General features: G+C 32.9%; 1 protein-coding gene across 1 annotated transcript in view; it reads left to right on the top strand.

Moving 5' to 3' along the window:
• The window catches only part of ATRNL1 (attractin-like 1), a 739,312-nt gene that overhangs the window by 28,233 nt on the left and 695,862 nt on the right, over nucleotides 1-15,217 (top strand). Inside the window, exons 3-5 of the mRNA XM_012663875.1 lie at nucleotides 24-137; nucleotides 4,211-4,339; nucleotides 5,709-5,917. Of these exons, the coding sequence (XP_012519329.1) occupies nucleotides 24-137; nucleotides 4,211-4,339; nucleotides 5,709-5,917 (452 nt within the window). The remainder of the gene's footprint in view (nucleotides 1-23; nucleotides 138-4,210; nucleotides 4,340-5,708; nucleotides 5,918-15,217) is intronic.

Genomic DNA, 15,217 nt, shown 5'->3' with positions numbered 1-15,217 from the left:
AAATATTTTAATATTTTTTCCAGTCCAAATGCAGTGTTAAGATTAAGATTCAATCATTTTGCTACAGAATGTAGCTGGGATCATATGTATGTTTATGATGGAGATTCAATTTATGCACCTTTAATAGCTGTACTTAGGTGAGTAATTATGTTTAATCAGTTTTAGAAAGGTAACTATGTATAATTTATTAATTTTAAATGTATTGATATGTACTCCAAAATAAATTTAGTGTAGATATTGATGGTTAAATTTCAAAAATGATTACAATGCTATGTTGTTTGCTGTGACTGCCAATTTAAGTGTGTATATCATTATGTAAATATTGATTTAGCAGAGGTAAGTACTATACTCTATTGGAAATATATATTTCTTTATAAACATTCTTTATTCTCACTGTATTTAGTTTATTCCTTTAAAGTGGCTTGAATATGTTTTCAGAATGATCCATTTGGATAGATTAGGGTGAGTTCTAGATGACCACAAATACACAAATTTATATTTTTAAATAGTTGTCTTTTTATTTTAGTGAAATGATGAAATTTTAAATTCTGCATAAAAGAGTTAAGTTGTGCTTTGTGTAATGGTTAATAAAGATGGAATTTCTTCCCATTCTCAAAATGTGGGAATTTTGTTTGCTTCAAAATATTTCATTGTTAGTAGTTAAGTAGTCAGACTATTATTAATTTTTGAAATTATAGCATTTTAAATGTCAGCTTAAAAATCTTTTCTATGTATCTGTGTAACAGATTATTATAAAAGTTTTATGAATAGGAGAAAATTTATTAGACATAGAAAAAATTATGTACACGTAGTATAGATTTTGTATAACTAACTAACATGATTGTTGACCAATTACTCATTACATTATTCTTTACTTTTGCTATTTGCATGATATTTCTTATATGTTGTATCATGGTTGAAAATTTAAGTATAAAGACTTATTGTTCCCCTCAAAATTTTTTATTGCAATTTTTATTTTTACTATTCATGTTGCAAATCTTCCATTTTATCAGGAATGTGAACTATTTTTTTTTTGACAAATGTGTAAGGAGTTGTATTTTTGAATGACTATTTCAAAGTGAATCCTTAGGATATTGCTATTACTTAAAATACTTTTAGAATTTCATTTTTGAGTCGTTTGAACATTACAAAAATTATAGCCACAAATAGCCCTTCATCTCAGGACAATAGATAGAAAATAGAGTGGAGCTTTGTGAATAATTATGTTGTAAGATAATTACAATATTGTTACAATTAGATAAGATCCTGGGTTCAAACATTTATCTTTAAACATGACTTTGCTATCTTTATTTTTATGACATTATTGACTGACCATCATTTAGATGTATGCCTTTTCATTTGTTTTTCCGGTAGTTCTAATGACTTTGTATTATAATAAATACTGATCCATTAACATTCTTACCAATCCTTTCCTGTTGCTAAAGGAAGATAATTAGCAGGATGGGATTTAGTACATGGCTGTGAAGATGGAACTAGTGAATTTTCATTAGCAAGTGTTCCTGTTAGTGATCCTGAGGGAGACAGAAAACTCATGTTTATTGAATATCCGCTTGATGTTAGGCACTGTGCTAGACAATTTAAATGTTATCTAATCCTCACAAATATCTTGTAGGGGAAATACTATTATCCTCATTTTACAGTTGAGAAAGTTGGGACTCAGAGAAACTATTTATTTTTAATAGATGGTAGAGCCAGGATTAGGACTTGACCCTCAGTCTCCTAATTTAAAAACCTATGTACTTCACCTTGCTAAGAATTCAGAATCTAAATATATTTGAATTATTTCAGTCGTATAAGTATTTATTACTCAATAAACATTTGATAACTTACTGAATTCCAGAGATTATCATAAACCTGGAGTAAGGAATGAGGCATATAGGCCATTGCAGTGACTCCCAAATCATCTCTTCAGCTAAATGATCTAGTGGCCCACCATGACTCACCTCACTGGCATAAACTCTCATAAGTAACAAAGATATTCCTATCCCTGGAGAGATTCCAAGGATTTATTGGTTATATTCTAAGAACTAGGGACAAAAGCCAGACAAATTTAATACAAAGTAGGACATGGACACAGATTTTTCACACAGCATAAGTGTTATGATTAGGTTTTGAAAGAGTACTATGAAATTTTAAAAGAAATAACTTAATCCTTCATGGTAAGTTTCATCATGATTACAAGAATGGTAGGCAAAGTATGGGGGCCAGATAGGGCATTCTAGATAGAGAAAAACATATGTGTAAAGGTATAGAAACATTAAAGAACATTATATTTTAAGACAATAGTAAGAAGTTTTGAATAACTTGATCACAGGAAATGTGAAGGGATACATAGGAACCAGATTACCTAATAAATAGCAATCAGTAAATCTACTGCATGCTCATTTTGTGCCAGGCAATGTGCAAGAGTTCTTTATATGCAGTAATTCATTTAATCCTCACAATAATCCTTTAGGTACTATTATTGCCATTCTATAAATGGAGAATCGAGGCACAGAGAAATTCTGTGAGTGGCCCAAAGTCACCTAGCTGTTAAGTCAGAATATGAGTCCAGGTTATGTAATTCTAGACTCTAATCCCTTATTCACTGTAATATTGCTTCCTTGTACACCACATTAAAGAAATTGGACTTTTATTCTGTAGGCAAGACTTTTTAGGATGTAGATAATAGATTGGAATGAAGAAGTATTATTTTTTTTACTGTGTCTCAACAACTGTGTGCTGGACTTCACGTTTGGAGTATCATATGTAGTAGTACTTTGAGGCCTAAAACGATTTTATATTCCTGCAGAGAGTAGCAGTCTATAGTCAGCTCAATCTAAACTCAGGTATTGAGGTGGTTCATACCTAAGCTTCACTGCAATCCTTTGGAGGGTCCTGACTTTCAGTAGTTCACTTTTACTTCTAGTTATTGGGGTCCCAGTTCAAAGTGAGGGTCCTGGTTTGTTTTTGTTTCCCTAGCTCTGTAAAACCCTTGAAAGTACCATTCAGTTTCTTAGCCCTTCAAATCTCACTTCCAACTTTGAAGTCAGCAAATGCCCAGATAGGAAATGCCATCAATGTCTGGGCATATCATCTTGTTAGCTCTCCAGGACCTTCAAGATGATTTTTTAAAAAATATATTTTGTCATTTTACTAGTTGATGTCATTGGTACAAATTTCCTGGTGTTTTATATAACAAGTGGAAACCTTCTTTCATTTATTGCTTTTAAAATACTTACAACAAGCAAGCAAGCAAATCTGTTCTTTTTATTGGTTTCAGAGAGATCTGAGGCTAGCTGTATCTATTATGAGAACTGGGACTAGTGATGCCTAAACATAAGTTTAACTCTGTCTAAAGGAATTGACTATTTTGAGCTGCATAATTTGTTTGTTAGCAGCTTTTTGTTTTCCTATTGCATGTTTTCACAGATTTATAGAGGGTAGAATAATATAACTAAATGAAGATAAGTAATTGTACCCATGAACAAGTAGGCTTAAAAAGTACAAGTTAGTAAAAACTATTAACTTAGAATTCTTGCTTTTGAACATTTATATCGCTCCTTTCCCCAAGGTAGTTTTCTCTTGTATGCATATGGTCTTAAGTGAGCAATATTCTATTTTGGAATAGCTATATATTAATGCAATTTGCATAACTATACAAAATTTTAAAGAAACATAAAAAGTTCATATTTTTAAATTACCCAAAACACCTAGATCAGTATATTGGAAATGTATAACTTTAACTAGAATGTCATTGTAATCACTTAGCTGGAGGGGAGTGTTCCTTTTGGCTTGGTCAGAATTTGCAACCAATGGGAAAAAGTAAAGGTATAAAATCACTTGTTAAGAGTAGCAAGGTGGCTTTAAGTGAGGTTTTATATACAAGTTAAGTAGAAGACCACCCTGCAGTGTTATGATAGGATAGATAGCAGGACCAAAGGGAGGGATGGGACATTGCAGTCCAAATAGTGACACGAAAAAAAAGGGGTGTGGTGGCATGAGAGTAGATGTTAGTGTATTGGCAGCAGTAGTAGAACTAATTGGGTGAGAAATGGATAGGAGCTTATTTTAGATTTATTCTCCTTCTAGTTGCCCATTCTAATGTATATGAATTGATGATCCTGATAAGAATATTTTTGAGTAGATTTTATATGGTTAATAGTCATATGTATATTGATACACAGTGTTTAATTTTGTTCTCTTTTAGTGGTTTGATAGTCCCTGAAATAAGGGGAAATGAAACCGTGCCTGAAGTTGTTACAACATCTGGCTATGCACTGTTACATTTTTTTAGCGATGCTGCATATAATCTAACTGGTTTCAACATTTTCTATTCGTGAGTATTTTTTAAAGGTTGTCTTTTAATGATTCTTGTAATTTGACTTAAAAGTTTATTATTTTTATAAATGTCTTATATACCAGGAGCAGGCTAGTATGTTAAATTTCAAGTTGGTATATATGATCCCTTCTTAAGTGACATAAAATCTTAATATGCCACAAAATGCTATCAAGCCTAGAATAATCTCTGAGAACAATATGGTAGCAAATTAAGTTTGGTTGAAAATTAATTACAAAATTTAAAATTAGTTGTTGACAAATGATTAATTAAACAATACAAACTAGTGTAACTTGACTGGTAGCAACAGATATGTGGGATTGCAGGGAGTCCTAAACTGCCTTTCCGTGCTCTAAGTTATTTCACTTGTAATTTGAAGAAGGATATGAGAGCTAAGTTTTCATAGTCCTTTTCTATTGCAGAGACTATACTGGATGTTATATATACATTATGTCATTTAATTCCCTTCACAATAATTCTGTCAAGTGGGTTTTTCTCTCATTTACACTTGAGGAAATTGAAGCTTAAGAGATAAGTTAAATGGCTATACCACTGTCTTTTCTAAAATAAGAAAAACTATTCATTGAGAATTTATGATATGTCTGATACTTTATATAAATTTTTATGTAGAAGTCCAAGGGTGAAGTCAGGTGGCCAGAGATGCTTTCAGATTCTTTCACAGGAATGGCCAGAGAGGAACTGTATACATTAATTTTTTTCTTTTCTTTGTGAATGTAGAAATTGATAACCAGAGAGTTTTTCATCAAGAATAAGATATTCCAAATATCCTGAATCAGCAATTTATTATAGAATTTATTTATATAAGTAGATATACAAGCATGTACACAAAGGAGAATAAATATACAGGAGAATGTAATCACTTAAAGAGTCTTAAAGCTAAATGTGGTAAACATTCCTTTTCTAACGTAAGAATATATAGTGACAGCATACTCTTTAAATATTATACAACCAAGTTGTATCTTGACTTCTCATATAGTTTGGTATTCATGAATTTAATTTATTTCTGTAAAATATATATTCAAAACATTTGAGTACTTAAGTCTGTACAAAGCATTTTGCTTGGAGCTGTATAGATCCTGCAGGTGTTGAGTGTGTAGTCCTTAGATGTTTGGAGTCTTGGTAGCAAAGTAAATTCTCTGAATAAACTAAGACCAATTGCAAATAAATACTAACAGAATTGCTTTAGAGTAAAAGGGTACAGAATAAAGAATTGAAATCACATTGTGAAATTGTGTTATATTTATAAACATATAAGACACAACATAAAAATTTTAAAGTTTAAAAAATATCAACCAAAATTCTTTTTCAATTATCTTAAATTTGAATACATATGAATTATATTTTACAGAATCAATTCTTGTCCTAACAATTGCTCTGGTCATGGGAAGTGTACAACTAGTATCTCTGTTCCAAGTCAAGTATATTGTGAATGTGATAAATACTGGAAGGGTGAAGCTTGTGATATTCCTTACTGTAAAGCCAATTGCGGCAGTCCAGATCATGGCTACTGTGATCTAACAGGAGAAAAATTGTGTGTCTGCAATGATAGTTGGCAAGGTAAGCACATACAATGTAATGGCTTTTGAAACGGTGTTGATTCATATGTCTAATAGATTAATACAAATTACGTACTCATTTGTTTTGTTATAGTTTGCACACCCAAATCTCATGTGTTAGCTTTTATTTCTAGAATGTTGTGATTAACAATCAAGTTCTTAATAATTTGCTTTCTCACAAATAGAATTGGTAAAGATTTTGCCTATATGCTATTTCAAGGATTAAATTAAGTTACATGTGAAACTCTTTGAATTGTAGGTATATGGTCATTATGATCTTCTGTAATTCTTTGTTGAATCCCCCATAATTTGATGAATTCACTGGATTTAACATGTGGCACAGTCAAATTTGATTTATAAGGGTAACATAAATGGTATGTTACAAAAAGAAATGCTCAAGGTACTGCAGTATATTAACTTATTTCTTAGGAAAGACTGACATCTTGTGGTTGTTTTAAAAAGAACATAGACTATTTTAAAAAACATTTAAAAGATAGGGTATTTTAACTGCCCATTGCAAAAGTAAGATTCCTTGGAAAGAATTTCTAAAACAATTTCTAAACCTATCATCAAAGATTAACTTGAGACTACATCGAAGAGTTTTTCCTTACTGTTGTATCTGAGTATAAAATCATAAATTTTGTCATTGTGGAATTAAATTAAGAGATGGATCTAATTATCCATATACCTATCCACCCAGAAGTTACTTTTTGCTGATTATATTTACATATTGAGAGCTTCCTTTGTGACAATATATTAATCTTGTTGATAGAGGGAACTTTGAATAATTGGGTAACTAAAGGTATATGATCATGTGTTATTGTAATATAGTGTAGCAAATAATAGCAATAGTTCATCTCAGACTTAAGTAAAGACCAAAAAGAATGTGCTCTGCATGTAGGTGTATTCGTTATTCTTGAGATGAAATTTTTTAAAAAAGTTATTGAGTATGCTAAGTACTTATTTAGAGAAATTATTTTGTGTAAATTATGCCTGTTATCTCATTAAAAATATTAGATATGCTGACTATACAAAGTATCAGTGATTTCTCATTAAATTGAAATTTGATTACCTAGTATGATTATAACAGATACAAATTTCTAAATGTTATTATAGGGACGTTTTAAGTGGCTATTTTAATCATTTGTGACTTTTCTTCCCCTCCAAAGTGCCTTGAGATATAATTTTAAAAATTTATATCTTGAAACTTAAATAACTTCTTTTTCTATGGAAGGAATGGTACATTAATATTATATTTAAGTTAAGGCCTAAGAAATAGAAGTGTTGTTCATAGACACAGTGTTTTTCAAACTAGCCTTCAACTGCTATTATTCTGCATCTCATTTCAATAGTCTTCAAAGCTAACGAGGAATACATTTGTATAACATTCTCTATGAACATCTCTGTTCCTTTTCTATTTTTTATTTAATTTTATTAGTCCTTCATTGAAATGCTTCATTTTATGGGGGTCTTGTAATATAGATCTGGTTCAAAATATTATATTTTGTTTTTCCAGCCTTTGTTTATTGGCCTTTTCACATTTTGTTCTTTTCATTGGTAATGCCCCATATCATAAGAATTCCTACATCCAATATGTCTATAAGCAAATGGAAATAAGGAAGCAAATACTGGAAATATTTCACTGAAAAAGTGAAATATGTTCACTTTTAAAGTAAAGTGGTAATATGAATAGTCTAAGAAATATGTATGTTATAAATATACACACATATTTGTATATATACATATATTTTAAATTGAGACTAATGTGAAAATACTTTATAAATTATAAAATATATATAAATCAGACAAATTTTTATACTATTAACAATTCTTAATAATTAGGGAATTGATCTGAGTATTTTTAGGGTATAGGGCTTGGTAAATGAGAGAGTATGCTATTTTTAAGATGAATAATGTGCAGGTTGCTTATTTTGTGCCTCAAACTTGGTCCCGATTGTGTATTTAAGGAAGCATAGGCAAATGTAGGTGGGATTGTGATGAAAACCATTAGGGAGAAAATGATGTTTTTATTTCATATATGTGGAATGGGGAGAAATCAGTGAGATATAAAGAAGAGAAAGATTTGCTTCTAGGATGAATGGAACTCAAAGACCTAGAGATGTTTAAAAAAGAGGGCTGCAGAAGCAATCTTTATGAGATTAAAAATCTGGCATTTTTATACAACGTGTTATTTGGAACTGGATTCTTTCGTTTAGAATAACAGATTGTTGTTACCCCCATTATATTTTATCCTTTGATGTTGGTTGACTTTACTTATTCTGTTTGGCTCTACACTAGTATATATTTTTAAAAAATGAGCATCACCCTCTAGAAACTAGGATTTTATTAAGTAAACACAGAGGAAAAGCCTATCTTTATATTAAGTCTTGGGTTGCCTTCCTGACATTTCTCTCAGACTTGTCCCACCTGGTCTTTGTTTATTTTAGTTTTTCTATGAAGTACCTGTAAGACTTCTGCTCAACCATCACTTTGTTCTCTGGTGCTACCCACCCCCCAACTTTCTTATCTTTTTCTTTCCTCTCTCCTCTCTTCTCCTCCTCCCCTCCCCCCTTCTCTTCCTCCCTTCCTTCCTTCTTTCCTTTCTTTCTTTCTTTTTTTTTTTCACCTTCCTATGTTGACCATGCTGGACCTGAACTCCTGGGCTCAAGTGATCCTCCTGCCTCAGCCTCCTCAGTAGCTGGGACTACAGACACACACCATAATTCTTTCTTAACCATCTGCTTTCATCTTTTTACTATTTGAGACATTTTTCCAAATTTTGTAGGAGTATATGTTAAGGATAGATGGCACCATTAAAGCCAACCGTTCCCCTTTCCTAATGAAAGCACTTACAAAAACCGAAAGCTGAAATAGTAAAGAATATAGAAAATGCTAGGTTCAGCATTTTGAGAAGCACACAAATTTATTGTATAATGTTTAATTTTGTCATAATGTCTAGTTGTCAAAGATAATTAGATATTAAATAGATTACTAAAAGTATAGGGACCCATATGGAGTCATCTGATTCTATAACATTTAAAAAAAATAGTCTTCATTTTTTTTACAGCAATGTTAGGTTCACAGCAAAATTGAGCAGAAGGCATAGAGATTTTCCATATATTCCCTGTCCCAATACATGCACAGCCTCCCTCATTATCAACATCCCCCGCCAGAGTGGCACGTTTGTTAGTATTGATGAGCCTACGTTGACATGTTACTATCGACCAAAGTCATAGTTTACTTAGGGTTCACTCTTGGTGCTAGACATTCTGTGGGTTTGTGCAAATTTATCATGACATGTATCCACTATTACAGTATCATATAGAATAGTTTCTCTAAACTAAAAATCCCCTGTGCTCTGCCTATTCATCCTTCCCACCCCCAACCCCTGGCTACCATAGGTCTTTTTACTGTCTCCATAGTATTGTCTTTTCTCAAATGTCATACAGTTGGAATCATAAGGTATGTAGCTTTTTCTGACTGGCTTCTTTCACTTGGTAATATGCATTTAAGTTTCTTCCATGTCTTTTCATGGCTCGATAGCTAATTTATCTTTGACACTGAATAATATTTCATTGTATGGATGTACCAGAGTATATCCATTCACCTACTGAAGGACATCTTGGTTGCTTCTGTGACATTTTTCACTTAATAAAGTTTGTTTACATTTTAATAAGCCACATGGGGGAAAAAGGCAACTTTGAGAAGCATTGATCTCTTAAGATGGCTTCCAAACATTGGATAGATGAAAAATTTTTAAAAGACATTAAAATCAAGACATGACAGATTGAATTTATGTTCATATGTAAAGACTATAAATATAACAGTAATTTTCAACATTGACTCCAAGGTGTGGTATTCCCCCCACTAACTCCCTTAATCAGAGTGGTTCCAGGTTTCTCTCTTTGATATAACTTTAAACAATCTGAATGATGAGGGGTTGTTGGTTGAAAGCAACAGAAACAGTCTGGCTTACTTGGGCAGAAAAAGTAGTTATTGGAAAATATAGCAGAGACCACTGTCTCCCAGCATTCATTCTTCCTTTCATTTCAGTAATGGAACTCATTGAGTTTCAGTTCAGCATAAGTCCTTCCAGCTACATACCACATTTATCTTCCCTTGCAGCTAGTATGGCTATTACTAAGTTTTGATCAGAAGGATGTGAGTGGAAATGCAGTGTGAAAATATTAGATACACATGAACATAAATTCATTGATTTTAATATCTTTTAAAATTGAATGTGAGTGTAGATTTTTTGTTGAATTAATGATTCAAAAATAGTTTGCTAGTATAGTGATATGTGGACATTCAATTATATTAATAGATGTTTTAGAAGAGTAGTACTCCAATAAATTATGTCATTTACTTGATATATAAAACGTAATTCTAAATATCTATTTTATCTATCTTAAGTTTGCGGAGAGACAAGTGTCAGATAATGCACTCCATTAAATTCTTCCCACTTAGCAAAAACAGACCTGACTTTTTTGTAAGAGCCAGTAAAATTAAGAATTTTTATTCCTAACCTACTTGAAAAGTTAACTATTTAAAAAGAAGTGTTGAGAATATATATGTTACAGCCCTTTTTCATAAATTCATTTATTAATATTTATTTTTGTTCATTCATATAGCAATTTTTTTGAGCTTCTATTAAGTGCTTGGCACTGTTCTAGGTACTTGAGATAAATCATGGAACAAGGAAGACAAAGATCCTTGTGGAACTTACATTCAAGCTGGGAGAGACAGACCATAAGTGATAAACATAGATTATATAATATGTTTGAAGGTGATAAGTACAATGGAAAAATAGAACAGAGAAAGAAGGATAAATAGATCAGGGGATTCAATTTAAAATATGATGGCATGGTTAGGCCTTATTGAGAAAGTAATATTTGAACAAAGACTTAAAGCAAATGAGGGAGTTCAGCCATATAGATATCTAGGGGAAGAACATTCCAGGCAGAGAGAGCAGTCAGTGCAAAGACCATAAGGCAGGAGCATGCTTTGTGTACTTGAGGACCAGCAAAAAGGCCAGTGTGGCTGGAATTGAATTACTGAGTAGGCGATTACTCAGATATGAACTCAGAGAAGTTACAGAGCAAGGGAGATGGTTGGGAATATGGAGTTCAGGGAGTGCTGGGAGTGATGGAGATATGTGAAGGATGGAGCTAAATCAGCTAAGTCTTAGCTTAGTAGGCCATTATATGGATTTTTTCTTTTTTACATTTTTGCCTTTACTATTATTCAGATTTCAATTTTCTAATAATCAACCACTCCCTAAGAGAAAATCTTGCAATTTTCAGGGTTTTGTTTTTAGGGAACTTTGGAACCCATAGAGGCTCAATACAAAGTATGTTTCTACAATCAAAAACATTTTTAAAAAATATTTTAGATTTAGATTTTAAAGTTTAAAGTCTTCAAACCATTTTTTATTTATTTCTTTTTCCATTTGTCATTTTTTATGTTTTTTTTTAAATTTCAGAACATTATGGGAGTACAAAAGTTTTGGTTATATGGATTACTTTTATACAGTTTGAGTCAAAGTTATAAGCGTGTCTATCACCCATATAGTGTGCATTGTACCCATTAGGTGTGAATTTACTCAATCCCTCCTCCCCCCTCCCACCTGCTTGATTTCTGTTGAATTTTACTACCATATGTACACATGAGTGTTGATCATTTAGTTCTAATTTAATAGGGAATACATGTGGTGTTTGTTTGTCCATTCTTGTGATACTTCACTTAGGAAGATGATCTCCAGTTCCATTCAAGTTGTTACAAAAGGTATTGGTTCACCATTTTTTTATGGGTGAGTAATACTCCATGGTATACATATACCACATTTTATTAATCCACTAAGGGTAAATACCCAGTAGTAGGATTGCTGGATGAAATGATAGATCTATTTTTAGACTTTGAGGTATCTTCACACTACTTTCCATAGAGGTTGAACTAGTTTGCAGTCCCGCCAACAGTGCATAAGTGTTCCTTTCTCTCCACATCCACAGCAGCATCTGTTGTTTTGGGATTTTTTGATAAAAGCCATTCTCACTGGAGTTAGGTGATACCTCCTTTTGGTTTTGATTTGCATTTCCCTCATGATTTGAGATGTTGAGCATTTTTCATATATTTATTGGCCATTAGTCTATCTTCTTTTGAAAAGCTTCTGTTCATGTTTTTTGCCCACTTTTTAATGGGGTTGTTTGATGTTTTCTTGATGATTTGCTTGAGTTCTTTGTAGATTCTGGTTATTAGTCCTTTATTGGATGTATAGTATGCAAATATTTTCTTTCATTCTGTAGGTTGTCTATTTGCTCTGTTGATTATTTCCTTAGCTATGCAGAAGCTTTTCAATTTAATCAGATCCCATTTATTGTCTTTTGTTGTTGCTGTGATTGCCTTTGTGGTCTTCTTCATAAATTCTTTGCCTAGGCTGATACCTGTAAGAGTTTTTCCAACCTCTTCTTCTAGAATTCTTATAGTTTCATGCCTTAGGTTTAAGTCTGTTATGCATCATGAATTAATATTTGTGAGAGGTGAGAGGTATAGATCCTGTTTCATTCTTCTGCATGTGGCTATCCAATTTTCCCAGCTCCATTTATTGAATAGGATTCTCTTCCCAGTGTTTTTGTCTGCTTTGTCAAAGATTAGATGGCAATGTGAGGATGGTTTTATATTTGGGTTCTCTGTTCTGATTCATTGGTCTATGTCTCTGTTCTTGTGCCAGTAACATGCTGTTTTGGTTACTATAGCCTTGTAATACAGCTTGAAGTGTGGTAAAGTGATGCCTCCCAATTTGTTCTTTTTGCTTAAGATTGCTTTGGCTATTGGGGCTCTTTTCTGGTTTCATACGAAGCATAGAATTATTTTTTCTAGATGTCATTGTACAGATTTTGACATTTACCCTAAATGAAATGGGGGAGGCATTTAAGGGTTTTGAGCAAAAGATCCATATGATCTGGCTTAGTTTTTGTAAGGTTCCTATTGGCTTCTATCTGAGAACAGACTGTGGGAGCAATGTATAGTTAAGAGACTACTGCTATAATCTAGGTGAGAGACAATGGTAGTGTGGACAGGTTGGTAGCAGTGGAAGGTGGGGATAATTGCTTTAATACTGAATGTAATTTTAAAGTAGGGTTAATAGGAGTTGCTGATGGATAGAATGTGGGGGATGAGAGAAGAGTCAAAGATAACTTTAAGGCTTTTGGCTGGAGCAAATGGGAAGATGGAGTTGTTATCAACTGATATGACGAAGATTTTTAGGAGAAAGATTAGTCTGGTTTTGGTATGTCAAGTTTGAGATGTCTTTTTTTTTTTTTTTTTTGAGACAGAGTCTGGCTCTGCTGCCCAGAGTGCAGTGGCATCATCATAGCTCACTGCAGCCTACAACTCCTGAGCTCAAGCAATTTTCTTGCCTCAGTCTCCTGATTAGCTGGGACTATAGGCATGCACTACCACTCCTGGCTAATTTTTTACATTTTTTTGTAGAGAGGGGATCTTGCTATTGCCCAGGCTGGTCTTGATTCCTGGGGTCAAGCCTCAGCCTCCAAAAGTGCTGGAATTACAGGCATGAGCCACTGTACCTGGCTTGAGATGTCTTTTAGACATCCAAAGGGAGATACTGAGGAGGCATTTGGATATATGGGTCTGGAGTTTGATGGAGAGAGGTCTGTACACTCTCTCTCTCTCTCTCTCTCTAAATATATATATTTACATACATATATATTTGGAGGTTGTTGGCTTAAATTGGAAACCACTGATGGTACATAAAACCATGAGATTAGATGAGATTAACAGCAAAGTGAGCATAGAGAGAAAATGGAACCAAAGACTGAATTGTGGGCCACAACAAAATTCATAGAGTATTCTATGCTAGGCGTATGTATTTCTTCCTTAGATAAGCCTGCCTGTCTAAAGTTGAAGTATTTACAATCATTTATTTTGTTGCCTCTGACCAGACATTGTAAGATAAACACATCCTGCTCTCAATCTAGCTAATTCTATATTTACCATTTTCAATTGGTCAGGACCAGTGCCTTAAATCTTTCTTAGGATTCTTTTTGTTTGTTTGTTTGTTTATTTTGTTTTAAATAGTGTGTATTGCATTTCCAACACCTTTAACATAGTTTATAGATTTTCTTCAGAGCATACATTTTTAGTCAGTTTAGGCTGCTGTAACAAAATACGAGACTGGATCACTTAAACAACAGATAAAGTTATTTCTCACAATTCTAGAGGCTGAAAGTCTGAGATCAGGGTGCCAGTGTGATTGGGTTCCGGTGAGGGCCATCTTCCCGGCTTGCAGACGACTATCTTTTTACTCTATCCTTACATGGCAGAAAGAGGGAGAGAGAGTAAGCATGCAAGCTGGAGAAAGGGAAGCCAGCTGGAGAGAGCAAGCAAGCCCTCTGGTCTCTTTTCATAAGGCCACTAATCCCTTCAAGAGCACCCCACTCTAATTAGCTCATCTAAATCTAATTACTTCCCCAAAGCCCGGCTGCCTTTTACCATCACATGGGGAGTTAGGGTTTCAATATATGAATTTTGAGGGGACACAAACATTTAGTCCGTAACACATGGTAATTCTTAAAGCGGATATTTCTTAAAAGTTATTCCAATTTGTGGAGGTATGGAGGAACTCTTCCCTATTCACAATTAGAATTATCTTGGGCAAGTCAATTAACTTACCTGGTTATCAGTTTCATTATTTGTACAGAGATATTATTTGCTCTTGTCTGAATCTTGGGATGATAACTAGATCAAAGTGATTCATAATAGTAAGTGCCTTGCTGTATATGCTCAGAGGACTGATATCACAGAAACAATTTCCTTTTTAGTTTATAGATATTTTGTAATAGCTTTTGATTTAGTAATTGCTTCTCTTTGCAATCAGGTTTAATGCATTTTGTTAATAAAAGCTTGAATTTTTGAATAATATTTAGATATTAGGCATATGATTTATATACTCTGTGAGTCTTCTAGTATAGTGATTACCACTTACACAATTTATTGTTTTATAAAATTAACATATTGTCAGAATAGTTGTGGACATTTAAAATGCGCTAAAATTGATCACTGGCCTTTGGAAATTGGTATTATGGGTCTACAACATGTGTAGAATACTTTGGATACTGTAACAAAATCAAATTTTTCTAATGATGGTAGAAGATAGAACTCTTCAAATAATTTTATCTTGTTTTGCATTTTATTGGAGAACTTCAGATTCAATGCACCCATTAAATCATAAGACTATGAATAATTACAGAATAATTACAGTAAGCTACATATGCCTCTCTTAAAA

Source organism: Propithecus coquereli, unplaced genomic scaffold (genome assembly GCF_000956105.1).
Source record: "Propithecus coquereli isolate 6110/MARCELLA unplaced genomic scaffold, Pcoq_1.0 Scaffold84, whole genome shotgun sequence".
Lineage (NCBI taxonomy): Eukaryota > Metazoa > Chordata > Mammalia > Primates > Indriidae > Propithecus > Propithecus coquereli.
The sequence above is the reverse complement of the archived record's forward strand: the minus strand, read 5'-3'. Positions and strand labels throughout refer to the sequence as shown.